This window comes from Pipra filicauda, unplaced genomic scaffold, assembly GCF_003945595.2.
Source record: "Pipra filicauda isolate LSUMZ 115617 unplaced genomic scaffold, ASM394559v2 scaffold507_size779033_pilon, whole genome shotgun sequence".
Classification (NCBI taxonomy): Eukaryota; Metazoa; Chordata; class Aves; order Passeriformes; family Pipridae; genus Pipra; species Pipra filicauda.
In genome coordinates, this window is record NW_024104651.1 from 57,553 (window position 1) to 70,659 (window position 13,107).

Sequence of the window (13,107 nt, forward strand, 5' to 3'; positions counted from 1 at the left end):
TTTTTTTTCTTTTTTTTTTTTTTTCTGTCACCCAACCAGTATCAGATTAAAATCCTGACTTCTTTGGTTGTTTGAAACCCTTTGGTATGCGTGTATGTGCACACACTAGTTTTATCAATCAATGCATTGTCTACCCAAACCCTTTTTGTTCCACTTGCAAACATTTCCTGGATGATTTCAGTGCTTTCTTCTTGATCATTGATTAAGATAAAAGTATTATAACAGAAGAGTTTATAACAGACTCGGGATTTAATAAAATTAATTGTGTAGGGTAAGAACATCAATAAAATACTATATTTTCCACTCCATAGGGCTTATTTTTAATTAATTAAAAATGTGTCGTTATTGATTTTGAGCAATGCCAGGGTGAATTTGTACAGATAACTTTCAGGAAACAACCAGTGAATGGGATGTTTCTGGCAGGTATTGTTGAATCAATACCAGGATGAGAACTGCTCCAAACTCCCACCAACAATTTAGAGGTTCATGGGAAATGCCTGCAGGTAGGGTCCTTATCAGCCCTAAGAAGAAACGAATGTGGTGTTTTCATAACAACTGAGACACTAAGTGATCTGAATTACTTGGTACAATAAGTCCATTCGAGCAAAATGTGCTTTATTAAAGGTGGTGCAGAAGTATTCAGGTAGAAACAAGGTAGGCAACCACCATAAAGGGACATGAAGAGGAAGTGGATTTTTCTCCCAACAGCCCCCAGTAACCTGGAAAAACTCTGGAGTAATAATAGATGTACAAGGTAGCGCAGCTTGTGTAGTGTTCCTGCAGAAGGAGATCTTGAGGCCACAGCATGAGGCAGAGGGTAATTCTAGCTGAATGTGTGACAGGAGGCATTCCCCCTGAGACAGTCAGGGTTTTAACAAGGGGGTGGAGGGTGGAAAAAATTGTGAGGCTTTACAGAAGAACCATAAAACAGATCTGAGAGCTGGACAACTGAGCTGAGCAACCTGAGAGCTTGGTTTGACAGTTAGACAGAAGGTTATTTGAAGGCACTGAACCAATAAGAAGTCTGAGGGGTGTCTTGATCGTAGAGCATAGAGATGTTTATTCTCAATAAAAAATGTGATCACATTTTCTGGAAGCATCTTACCTGTTTTTAAACTAACTGATGCGGGCATTGCAGAAACACAGTGCACCCGATGGTTTGTGAAGCCTAAGTAAAGTGTTGGTTAAATACATAGCCTGAGTTTCAGTCTGTACTCTGATAGTTTTACTCAATGTAATTAGTTGAAAATATGTTCTCATAGGTGGTTATACCTCTGATCGCAGTGCATATAAATCCTGTCAGAGTCCAGAAAAAATTAACAGGTATTAAAAGGTTCTTTTTTCTATCTGAGAAACTTCAGCAGCTGGTTAGATAAGTTCAGATTAGGGTCTCATATAAATATGTAACAGCAAGAATATTCATGCTGGCATTTATAATTGACCAATTGCCTTTGGATCAAGACTGAATGACTTTTTGTAAGAGATGCCCCAAATGCTGTTTGTCATTTGGGTTGGGTTAAAGCTCTGTAGGAGGGCACACAAGAAAGTAGACCCTACATGCCATATGCTGAAGGCCAGTTTTAACAGAGCATCTTTGATATGAGAGGCTGAAACAGCTGAAACTCTTCAACTTGAAAAACAGAATGCTCAGAGGGGATCTTATTGGTGTGTATAAATACCTGATGAAAGGGAGTGAAGAAAAGTGAGCCAGACTCTTCCTAGTAGTGGTCACTGCCAGGAGTCTCCATCTGTGGAGATACTGAAAACCTGGCTGAACATCTTCCTAGGCAATCTGCTTCTGCTGATGATGCTTGAATAGGAAAATCGGATCAGATGATCTCAAGAGGTCTCTTCCAGCCTAAACAACTCTGTGACTCTGTCATCATAACTCTTTATCTGTTATACAGACATTACACTGGTTTTGGCTCTTGACAGGTATGAAGTGTTTTTCTGCACTAAGTATATTAACAATTTTGGTTGAAGAACCAGAACAAAATTATTTAGACTAAGGCACTGTATATCCATAGGCTTGTCCTCAGCTTCTCAGGTGGCTCAGAACCATCTCAAGATGGTGTAAAGGATATGAGTTTTTTGCTGCTGTAATTAGAGATTCTTTTGAGGAATTAGGGTTTCTCACAGTCAACAGCCTGGAAACAGGACCTCTAGCAGGGATGAAGCACAGAAAGTATAGGGGAGGAAAGAACAGTTTTGAATAGGGCTTTGCCTGCTGCCTTCAATATAGCAGAGACAAATGGTGAATGCATCCTGGCCACGGCCCTGGTGACCTCCTCCTCAGTGCTTGTCACTCTGCAAAGGGCACTTTAGAAGGTATCAGAGATAGGTGCAGAGCGCCCAGACACCCTGTATTCAGTGGTGGCCCAAATTTGTCCCTCACTTATCTTCCTCGTTAATGGCAGTGGCATCTCAGAGAAAGAACTGTTGTGGTTTCCTGAAGTATGGACTATGTCTTGTAATTAATGTCTTCAAGGGCAGCAAGGACCAAAGTCTGCAAACTGTTCTGGGGTGACTGCAGCTGGGGCTTCGTTCATATGGAGCCCTGATCAGACACGCAGGTCACTGTCCGTCAGGAAACTCTACCCATATCCTATGGCTGATCTGTTTTTCCAAGCTGGCTGTTTCACGAATGCTCTACTCTGTACCCAGACCATTTGCCCTCCCATGCCAGAGGGGCAAGGAATGGAGGTATGGATCTGTGTCACCTATATTGCAGTTTACTTGAACTGTGGAGTAGAAGGACACAAGGAGTTTATGGATTTTTTTTTTTAATTGCCAAAGCTTATGGACTGAAATGTTTTGACTCTAAAACCTGAAGAGAGAACCAAGAATATGCAGAAAAGCATATCATTCCATTCATGAAAGCAAGTTTTCACATAGTAAATAGGAAAGAAGTAATGAATCATATGAAATGGATGAATCATGTTATAAATAATTCAATGTAAACAAAGACATATTCATTTATAAGTATTTGAAAAGTATATAACTATTGAATAATACTTACAGTGGATGCAGTGAGAAGATTCTAACCTTTGGGCTAGATAACACCAACAGGTGGCCAGCATGCAATGGGAGAAATCTTATCTAACTCAAGTTTGAGAAGTTATCTGAGAAGATCATGAACCATTTGCTGACAAGAACTTGTATATGACCATGAATTTGATATAGGAGAAACACTGTCTCACAGAAAATATCTTTTGATATTTTTTTCACAAATATAAATCTAATGTGTTCTGCACGTGACATCTCTCCTGTTGTTCCACCACCTATTTAATTGGCTTTAGTCTATCTAATGTCAATGGGAGGTCTATGCCTTTCCCAGATCTACTACATTTTAAGTATTTTCTTTATATACCACCTATTTTTTTCTCTATATAACACCAAAATGCAGAATTGCCAGTTTGGAGATGTTGTTAGCAGCATGGGTCTGTTTGCAGGCTCTGTGATGCCCTTGCTGTGTGGATTTTCACAAGCCATGTTGGCTGGGCAGCCAACAGGAGGACATCAAAGCAAAATCTCTAAAATATTTTCCAGACTGTCTGTCCCTGTGAATTCTGCCCAGCCTTCATCCCCTCCCATGCAGGCACTTGTCCATTTTTGTACTCCCTACAGACTGTTCTAACTTGGACTGCTGTTGGCTCTCACACCAAGCCAAAGCCTTTGCAGAAAAGTAGGGCCATTTACTTGGTACTTCTGAATTGGATAAGGCTTAGTAATGCAGTGTAGGAGAGAAGGGAAGGGGAACTTTCCCACAAATAGTCTCAGTCTCCTGTACAAATCCAGCCCTCTTCTAGATTTCCTACATTTACATAATTATTTTTCTAAATTTCTGTATTCTTAAGAATGACTGGATGTAGCAGCAGTGGGGCTCCTCAGCAGAAGAGAGACGTGGACATACTGGAACAAATCCAGTCTGTGAAGACAGTTAAGTTACTGCAATATTGCTCATAGGAGGAGAGGCTAAGAGAGAAGAAGACTTGAGCAGGTCATCTTATCAATGCATATGAATACCTGCAAAAATACACAGCCAGGTGTATCACAGTATCAGGTGATACTGAGTGACAGGACAAGAGGCTGTGGGCCTGAAACAGAATTTCTATTTAAGCATAAGAAAAAACTTTTTTACCATAAAGGTGATCAAACACTGAAACAGATTACCCACAGCAGTTGTGGAGTCTCCATCCTTGTAGATATTTAAAACTGGACTTGACACAGTCCCAGGCAACCTGCTCTGGTTAATCATCCTCTGAGCAGGAGTTTGTACTAGATGATCTCCAGAACTACCTTCTGGCCTTGACCATCCTGTGACTTTGGTTCTGTCACCTTGCTCCAAAACCAGGAGGAATTCCCAGGCCCAAGGTGCCTGTGTTCAGAGGTCGGGGAGGTAGACAGGGAGGGAGTGCTGCCACAGGGTCCTTAAAATGCTGCATTGTAGCTGGCTGGGGGGACTGAAAAAGTATTTCTCTGAAATGGGTCTGAAGCAACTGGCAGTAGCTCAAAATGGCACTGATGTCCAAGCTTACTTCCTGCCTAAGTTTCTTGGCTGCACAGATAAGTGACTTTGAGTCAGAAATGTCAGCAGGCATGTCAGGTACTGAGCTCCCTTTGGCTTCCTTGGAGCACTGCCTCTGACTAGTAATCCCTTTTTTTTCATATGCCAGCTGTATCTTTGCCTAAGAGGCAGGTCTGTCTCTGCTGCTACCTCAAGGATTTTCTTCACTGAGAGTAAGGGTGGGTTTCTGAGTAGAGAGACAAAGTCTTGCTTCAGTGGGCTAAGGGGAGCAAGAGGGGTTACACTTGACAGTCTGAGACTCTGTTAATGTTTTGCCTGAAAGGCAAAACATTAGGCAGAAAGATTGGAGGGCTGAAAGAGCTTCCCTTCAGTACAGGGACCTTTTATATGGTGAGGGTCTTTGCTCAGAGCTGTGCTGAATGAAAGTACAAGTTCAACTCCAGCACAGCTGCAAGAGTGCTCAGGCTCCAAGTGGCAGAAATATCCCCTGCCATGGCATGGTTTGTGTTGCATGTCCGATCTGGCTTTCTCTGTTCATGTTGTGATGTCCCTGACTCTGACTGTGGTGTTTCTGCAGCACTCAGCAATGGCCGACAGCTCAGCTGCAACTGCAGCAGTGTCAGGGACAGTGGCACCGACCATGCTGCATGAGCTCCTGGAGATCACTGCTCAGAGCCTGGTGCGCGCCGAGGTGACTGAGCACTATGAGGTTATTCGGGAGCTGGGCAGGGGCAAGTATGGCCACGTGATGCTAGTGACCCACAGGCAGAGAGGTAAGGAAATGACTGCGCCCCGTGAACTACTGTGCTTTGTCTCCTCTCTGCTCCTGAGGGCACGGGGTAGGCTCTGACTCCTTAGGGCCAGGCACCAGGCATGGTGGGGGGATCCCCAGGGAGACCAGAAGGACAAGGACCTCCCCAGCCAGAAACCATCCAATTACACCCAACCAGGGAGCAGGCGATGCCTGGTGGCAGCCTAGAAGGTCAGGCAAGGTTATGGTGATGAGGCAGGTCCAAGATCAAGCTGGGAAGTCAATGCACAAGTCAGGATCAATAGAGTTCACAGCTAGGCACCAGCGTGGATGTGATATGGCTGGAAACCAGCAGTCCCACCACAGAGCTCAGGCAGGGAGTGAAGCCCCAAGACTCAGCTGAAGTGGTGCCCTAAGGCCCATGGACAGAGGATGTGAATGAAGGTCCTGGGTTGGCCATCTGAGTGCCCACAGGGCCCTAACATTGCTCTTCCCCAGTAGTCTCAGCTCAGACTTATGGGCCCACATACCCTGAATGTCCCTTGCTCTGCCCAGTGCATGCCCTGGGGACTGGAGAGAAGTAGAAAAGTAAGAAGGGCATGCCTGTGCATGCCCTGACTGGCTCAAAACTCACACCAGTGGTAATGCCTGCTCCCAAACCTGGTGTCCACAGGGTATACTCACACAGAGCTTTGGATCAGAGACATCCTTGTGGCTGTGAGTGCCCGGACCCATGGCTGCTCAGTGGCCTCTCTGTCTTGTCTTGGTGTGAGTGATTTTCAGAGGAGCCTAACCCACTCTTCTCATTTCCAGGGACTCTAATGGCTCTCAAGCTGCTTCCCAAAGCCAGTACCAAGCTGCACACCTTCCTGTATGAGTATTGTGTGGCGCTCTCCCTCGCCACCCACCCTGCCATCATCAGCATGTTTGGAATTGCCATTGAGTCCAGCCAGTACTACGGCTTCCTCTATGAACCAGCACTGCACAAAGACCTCATCTCTATCATCAAGCCCCGTGTGAGTGTTGCCACAAGGCTGTGAGGACTGGGGCTGCACGTTTGGCTAGTGTGCAGACTGGCTGGCTCAGAGGGAGGGAGATAAAGGCAATGGGCTATGGGTCTCTCTGGGGTCTGCAGCAGTGAAGCAGCCTTGGGATTGCAAGATGAGAAAGGTAAAGGTCTTTCCCAGTGAAGAGCATGATGGTGAGGGCCCAGCCGGCAGGGCTGCCAAAGTGCCTGACATTTGCCATACTGCCTGTGTCTCTCCCTGTGCAGGATGGGATCCCTGAACCGGCTGCAAAGCACTGTGCCAAGCAGCTCGTGAGTGCACTGGAGTTCATCCACAGCCGGGGGCTGGTGTACCGTGACATCAAGCCTGAAAATGTGCTGCTTTTTGATCCCGACTGTCGGCTCATCAAACTGACTGACTTTGGCCTCACGCGGCCCAGGGGTACCAAGCTTAAGCTGGTGGCTGGGGTGATCCCTTACACCGCCCCCGAGCTGAGCAACACCACTGATGCCCAGGGGGTGCCCATTGACAGCAGCATGGATGCCTGGGCCCTCGGTGTGTTGCTTTTCTGCCTGCTGACTGGATACTTCCCCTGGGAACAGAGCCTGCCAGACGACCCTTTCTTTGAGGACTTCATGCTGTGGCAGGAGACAGGCCTAGAGAAGGACGTTCCCCACCACTGGAAGCGGCTGACAGCTGAGGCTGCCCTAATGCTGCGGAGCCTGCTAGCACTAGATCCTGCCAAGCGTGGCCCCGTCAGTAGGGTACTGAGCTACATTGACTGCCCTTGGAGGCTGGAGGATGGGCACAGTGAGGAAATTGCTGTGAAGTCCAAGAGCCAGCTCCCCGTGTCGCAGGAGTGAAGGAGGGTCTCACCCTGCAAAGGACTTCGTAGTTTGGGGCACCTCAGTTGCTTGGACATGAGAGGCCATGGTGACCCAGAGCAACTTCTCTGCAGCATTGTTGCTGCTGCCAGAGTCAAACTCCTTCCCCAGCTGATGGTCCTCACCCCATGACTCAGTGCTGCCCAGTGCCACCTCCTTGTGCTCCCTTAGGACTTGAAAACATCTCCTTTCTCTTGGAAATGTGTGAGGCATCCTCTCATTTCCTGGCCACAGGAACTCCAGGGAGTTTTCTAGGCTGCAGCACCTGCCTTGTCTCAAAATAGAGCAAAGTATGTACTTTTGTGTTCTGTATGTGGCTCTTTTTCTCTCATAAAAATGCCTGTTGGGACCCACTTGCTATCGGGGAGCAGAGAGCATGACAGAGAATGCAGCTATCTCAGGACAAACTGTTCAAGGCAGGGGCCATCCCTGAATGCTACCTGGGTCTCCACCAGGATCCTTGAAAGTTGGCTTCAGGCTGGTGGAGTGGAGGTGCTGTGGAGCTCCCAGCATGTGGCTGTGGATGGTAGCTGTGAAATGGTTATGACATTCAGGTTATATGACATGAGCCCTAGTATGTCTCCTGCCTTGTACTGCCTTCAGGTCCTAAGACAATGTCCTTCATGGTCTTTTAGATGCCTGGTTACCCCTCTAGAAGACTTTTCTTCTCCCGTTTCCTATCACTACTTCAACCTTTCCCCAGACACACGCCTCTCCTAATGTCTTCTTAGGTTCACATTTTAATTCTGGAAAGGGGTAGCAAGGAGAGAATTAGGGGTTAGTGCCCTTCTTACTTTTCTACTTCTCTCCAGTCCCCAGAATTATGTTGTTGGTAATCCCTTCCAGCACTTAATCTGGTCCTTTTGCTGGAAACATCCCCGGCTAGGTTTCCAATCTCAGAGGCTTCATAACTTCTAAAAATGCAGTGTTCCAGCACTACACTTTCTAGCATCCCAGATTTTCTTTCATCTCAGGCCTCTTCTTGCACACACTCCTGTGTTTTGCCGACCTCCAGCTCTTTTTTTCCAGCTTCTTCTCATCCACTGGCATTTTATCATTACTTAACTTCCCAATTAACATTCCGTTTCCACTACCTGTCACCTGGTGAACACTTTTTGCTCATTCCTTTCTCAGCAACATCACCTCTGTACTAGTATTTTGTACTATTCCTGCTCCCTACATCACTTGTGCCTTGTGCCTTCCTTCCCACTCCCCAACTTACCTTACCAACCAACAGAATGCTCACTGTGTTCAAGATACAAAGTCTGCTTCTTCTTACTTCCATCTCTTAGAATCTTTCATTACCCTGAATCATAAAAAATGCTGCTCAACTCTGGCCTGCTGAGCTCCGGCTTTAATTATTCTCTGATTACTGTAGTAATAGCAGAGGAATGTTAAGGTGCCAACACAGTTCCTGTATTTAAAGTAGAGGAGCCCTTAGACCAATGGATCTATAAGCCAGGTAGCTGGCAACTATCCGTTGAAAAATAATGGAAAATCTGATACATATGCTAGAGAATTATAGCAGTAATGTGGCTTTTTGGAATGCGACACTCAGCGTTCAATTTTATAATAAATTTGTGTTTGATAAACTAAATTCATAGGGTTATGGTACACAGTTTTTGTAAAACCTGACCTATTGATATAAAGAAAATTATGATATGCTGTATTGATTCAGAAAATGCATTGTGCAAGGTACATAGAACATAGATTAAGTGGATTGAGAACTTTCAGTGGATAGAAGAAATAATTGTCAGTTTGGAATGCTCTTTGGGTATTTTGATTGTTTTCTGCAGGGATCAATTGTTGAATGAAAACCATTTAACATTTTCAACCATGATTTTAAGGAAAATAAAAGCCACTGCAGGTAAAACCCTTCAGATGACACAAAAAATGAATAGGGTGATAAACAGGAGAAGGAACAGGCCACTCAAAGAGATCTGGATAACTTGGTAAGTTGGGTATATTCAAACAAAATACATTTTCTTACAGACAGGAGAAACACATTCAAGAGTTCTCCTCGTGTTGTGCTGTCAAAACATCTAATGGGCTCCTTGCACAGCTAAAGAGGGGCAGACAGCCAGGGTGGTCGAATCTCCAGCAAAGGCTGGAGTCATGTTGGCCTAAATGTGAGCATGGGAAGCAGGAGTGAGTGATCAGTATTTGATATCTCATGGGGAGATCCCAGGGAAAGCTGGAAAATTGGAGACAGCTCAGAAAAGAACCCTGGTGGGGCTGTGGTATAAGGCTGTAAGAAAGTCTTAAAGAAGGTAACAAGATAAACTATCTAAAATAGGAAGACTGGATGGTGAATTGGTTATGGTATAGAATACTGAGAAGAAAATACCACCTAATAATGACCTGTTTTAATCTGAGAAAGGTCCAAGAGCACCCATGAGGGTGAAGCCAAACACATTCAAGTAAGCCTCAACACTGCAGCAGTGAGGGCTCTTGCCTAGTGAAGGAAACCATCATATGGAGAGAGGCTGAGAGAACTGGGGAGTGTTCAGCCTGGAGACGAGAAGGGTCAGGGTGGATCTTATACTTTTGTATACTTCCAGGCAGTAGTATAAACTGGGAGAGGAGTGGCTGGAGAGCAGCCCTGCAGGAAGGGACCTGTGGGGGCTGGTCAGCAGCAGCTCAGTGTGAGTTGAGCCCAAACCCCATCCTGGGGTGCCTCATATACTCCATCACCAACCAGTCAAGAGAGGGGATTATCCTGCTGCATTCAGTATTGGTGCAGCCTCACCTGGAGTGCTGGGTGCAGTACTAGGCCCTACAATTAAAGAAGGATTTTGAAGGTCCTTAAATTTGCCCAGAAGAGGGTGATGAAATTGGTGACAGGGCTGGAAGGAATGTCCTGTGAGGAGCGGCTGAGGACTTTGGCTTGTCCAGTTTGGAAAAAAGGAGGCTGAAATGTGACTTCGTTGTTTCCCTTAGCTTCCTATAACTCAGCCAGAGTCTTTGCAGTTGTATTTGGTGACAGGATAAGAGGCAATGTGCACATACTGAAATGCAGATAATTCCATTTAAACATAAGAAAAATGGCTTTATGGTGATGGTGGCCAAACTTTGTAACGCTGGTTGTGTGTGTCGGTCTTTAGAGATGTTCAAAAGATGATTGGACAAGGCTATGGTAAACTTCCTCTAGATGTCTCTGTTTTGAGCAGGAGATTAGTGTAGGCAATCTCCAGAAGTTCTGTCTGGTGTAAGCCACTCTTGGATTCTGCAATAATGTTCATCTTGAGGACACTCTGTGTTGTAGCTGGAGATGTTTAGGGCTCCCAAATGTCTCTGCTTTGGAAGTTCTCAGCATGGTCAGCAGAACTGGGCACAGGATGAGAAACTGGCTTGACAAGGAAGGATTAGTAAGATTTTAGGGTTTAATCCAAATTAAAGTGAACCCGAGCTGATGGAACACTGACATCTTTGGGAAAACAGATCAAATTGCTGAATGCCATGAGGACCAAGGCTGTTTTTTTGCAGGACCCAATTATGGCAATGAGGATCAGGGATTCAATGCTGCCTGACAAAGTCAGTGTGGCAGAGGTTAGTGGCAGTGAGGAGTGGCAATGACCAGGATTGTTTCTCTGTCTCCTTTGTCACAGAACCTTCGGACTTTGTACGATGTGTAGCGAAGTGATGAAACTAGCACTGTGACTGCATCATGCATGTGATGGTGGTGCAGGAAGGGCTACAATGAAGCAAGCACAGATTTGAGCACAGTGGCGAAAAGCCCTGCCCTGAGCCAAGTCAATAGCCTGGGCTCCTTTTCTCAGTAGCTTGATCATAATTACAGCTGGATTTCTTAAATCAATGAAAAAACAGACCTGGCAAAGACTATCCCCAGGGGGTCTGAAAAAGGATCTGCTTGTCCCCATCACTCCCAGAGCAGCTGTTGGGAGAGGATGAATGGAACAGAGCTGTGTGCAAACATGCTGGCCCTCTGCACGCGCAGCCGCTGGCTGTGGGAGGGCTGGCCAGGAGCCCAACACCATAAAGGGCAACACTTCAGCTAATGTGGGCACAAGGTATGGGGTGGATCTGGTGTCATGCCCAAAGAGGCATCAAGTGGCTCCAAAGAGGAGGGGAAGATACAGTACTTCACTCCTCTCTGGGATGGAATGAAGAGATAAATTGGGTAATTACAGAGCTCACTCCACGATGTGAGTTCTGGCTGCAGTGACTCCAAGTGTGAATCCAGGCCCTAGTGCCTTGGTGCCTGCAGCACACTGCACATGCAGCCTGAGAGTGCGGATCCCATAGCTTGCGATGGGATGTGTGGTCTGTCTTTCCAGATCCCCTTGTGCACCTCACTTCAGATTCTGCTCTGTCTTCTGCGCTGTGCAGTCCACATGGCTTCTCAATAGTTGCACTCAGCAGTGGCCTGGGGACTGTGGTGCAGATCAGAGACTGCATGGTGTAGGGAAGCACTTTGGTATTGAAGGGGCAGGGCAATGGATTGAGCCTGGGTCTGTTAACTGGACAGATACCTTAATTGTCCCTCTTCTCCCAGGCAGGAAGTGTTGGTAGGAAGAAGGGAAAGTGGAAGCTGTTTTCTGGACAGTGATGTGAAAATTCAGACAGATGCCACAAGTTGTGATAATGGTTAAACAGTGCCCCAGCTGAGTCATCTCAGAATTAAAATATTGATCGTTAAAGATAAGCTGTAGGCAAATTATTTGGGCTAACCACAGGTCAGCAGTGTCCTCTACATATAGACTGTGTTGTGATGCTGGCTGGACTCAGGACATAAAACTGAGGATAAGACGAAGTTGGATAATGGGGTTGATGTCATCTCCTCTTTCTACAGGAAGTGGAAAGTCACTCTATTGGACACTGACCCAGTGACCAAAGGCAGGGCAGAGGCCCAGCCTTCAGGACTTCACCAGTAAGGCTTCCAGTGTAATTTCTAGAAGCTTGCAGTATATAACCTTCCTTCTGCCTTGTCAGCTCCATGTTATTTCCATCCCTTCCCACTTAAGACCACTTAAGTATCATTACTAGGACTGTGACTGCAGTTTTTGAGGAAGAGTAGTATTCCACAGCATTCCCTGGTAGCCTTGTCTCCTGAACAAGACCACATGCTGATCATCCTGCGTGGCCCTGTCCACTCTGCACTCAGATGTCAGGTCTCAAGACTGCAAAAGAGTTGAGCACCAGTTACCAAAAATGAATGGGGGAAAGCATCTCAGGCCAGACAGTATGATAGGGCAGATGCAGGACTACATGATGCCTGTGCCTGCCTCTTCCCACACTGCTTGTTCTTGAGTTTTGACTTTCACTTCAAAGACAAAGCAGGCCAGATCTTTGATAAAAAAACATAAAATATGGCCCTGTTCTGAGCAACTCACCTTCCATCCTGAGCACAGGGATGGAAAGAGAAAATAGCTGGGGAATAAAGATGGTGGGAATTTGTTACCTTTCATTCTTACTCATGTAGGGGCACATAGCCAGCAACTGCAACTCAGCTGATGTCTTCTAGAGCTGCCTGTAGCCAAGAAACCCTGAGAAGTCATAAAATGCCATTGTCATTCCAAAGAGATGCAGCATTGAAAGCAACTGGATCAGAAGATACCTGGTCCCTGACTGGGAAGCATGAAATGGCTCATGGAGTTTCAGGTGTTAGGCTTTTTTTACCTCTATCCTGCATCCCTGGGTGAAGATGTGTAAACCAGAGGGAAATACCTTGGACAGAGAGATGAAATGAACTGCCTTGGCATTTTCCACATCTTGTGTCTTGTCATGGGTTCCGCAGTACTTAGCTACCCATACTATAATTTTAGTTCACCTTATACCGTGCTGGACTATCTGTGTTGGTGCTGACCACAAGAAGAGAATTGATCACTGCTAAATTCCCTAACATCTAGTATCAGTCTGTATCCTAAACTTCCCTGCTTAGGATCCACTGAGGTCTGACAGCCAGCCACACCAGCC

The 13,107-nt window shown here is 45.9% G+C and overlaps 1 protein-coding gene across 1 annotated transcript; it reads left to right on the forward strand.

Annotated features, from left to right (window-relative positions):
* The first annotated feature begins 5,064 nt into the window (after positions 1–5,064).
* LOC113989562 (serine/threonine-protein kinase SBK2-like) lies at positions 5,065–7,469 on the forward strand. The gene is made up of 3 exons (XM_039386826.1): positions 5,065–5,301; positions 6,093–6,295; positions 6,553–7,469. The coding sequence occupies exons 1-3, from the start codon at positions 5,073–5,075 to the stop codon at positions 7,147–7,149; spliced, it is 1,029 nt and encodes a 342-aa protein (XP_039242760.1). The 5' UTR covers positions 5,065–5,072; the 3' UTR covers positions 7,150–7,469.
* Positions 7,470–13,107: the final 5,638 nt, after the last annotated feature.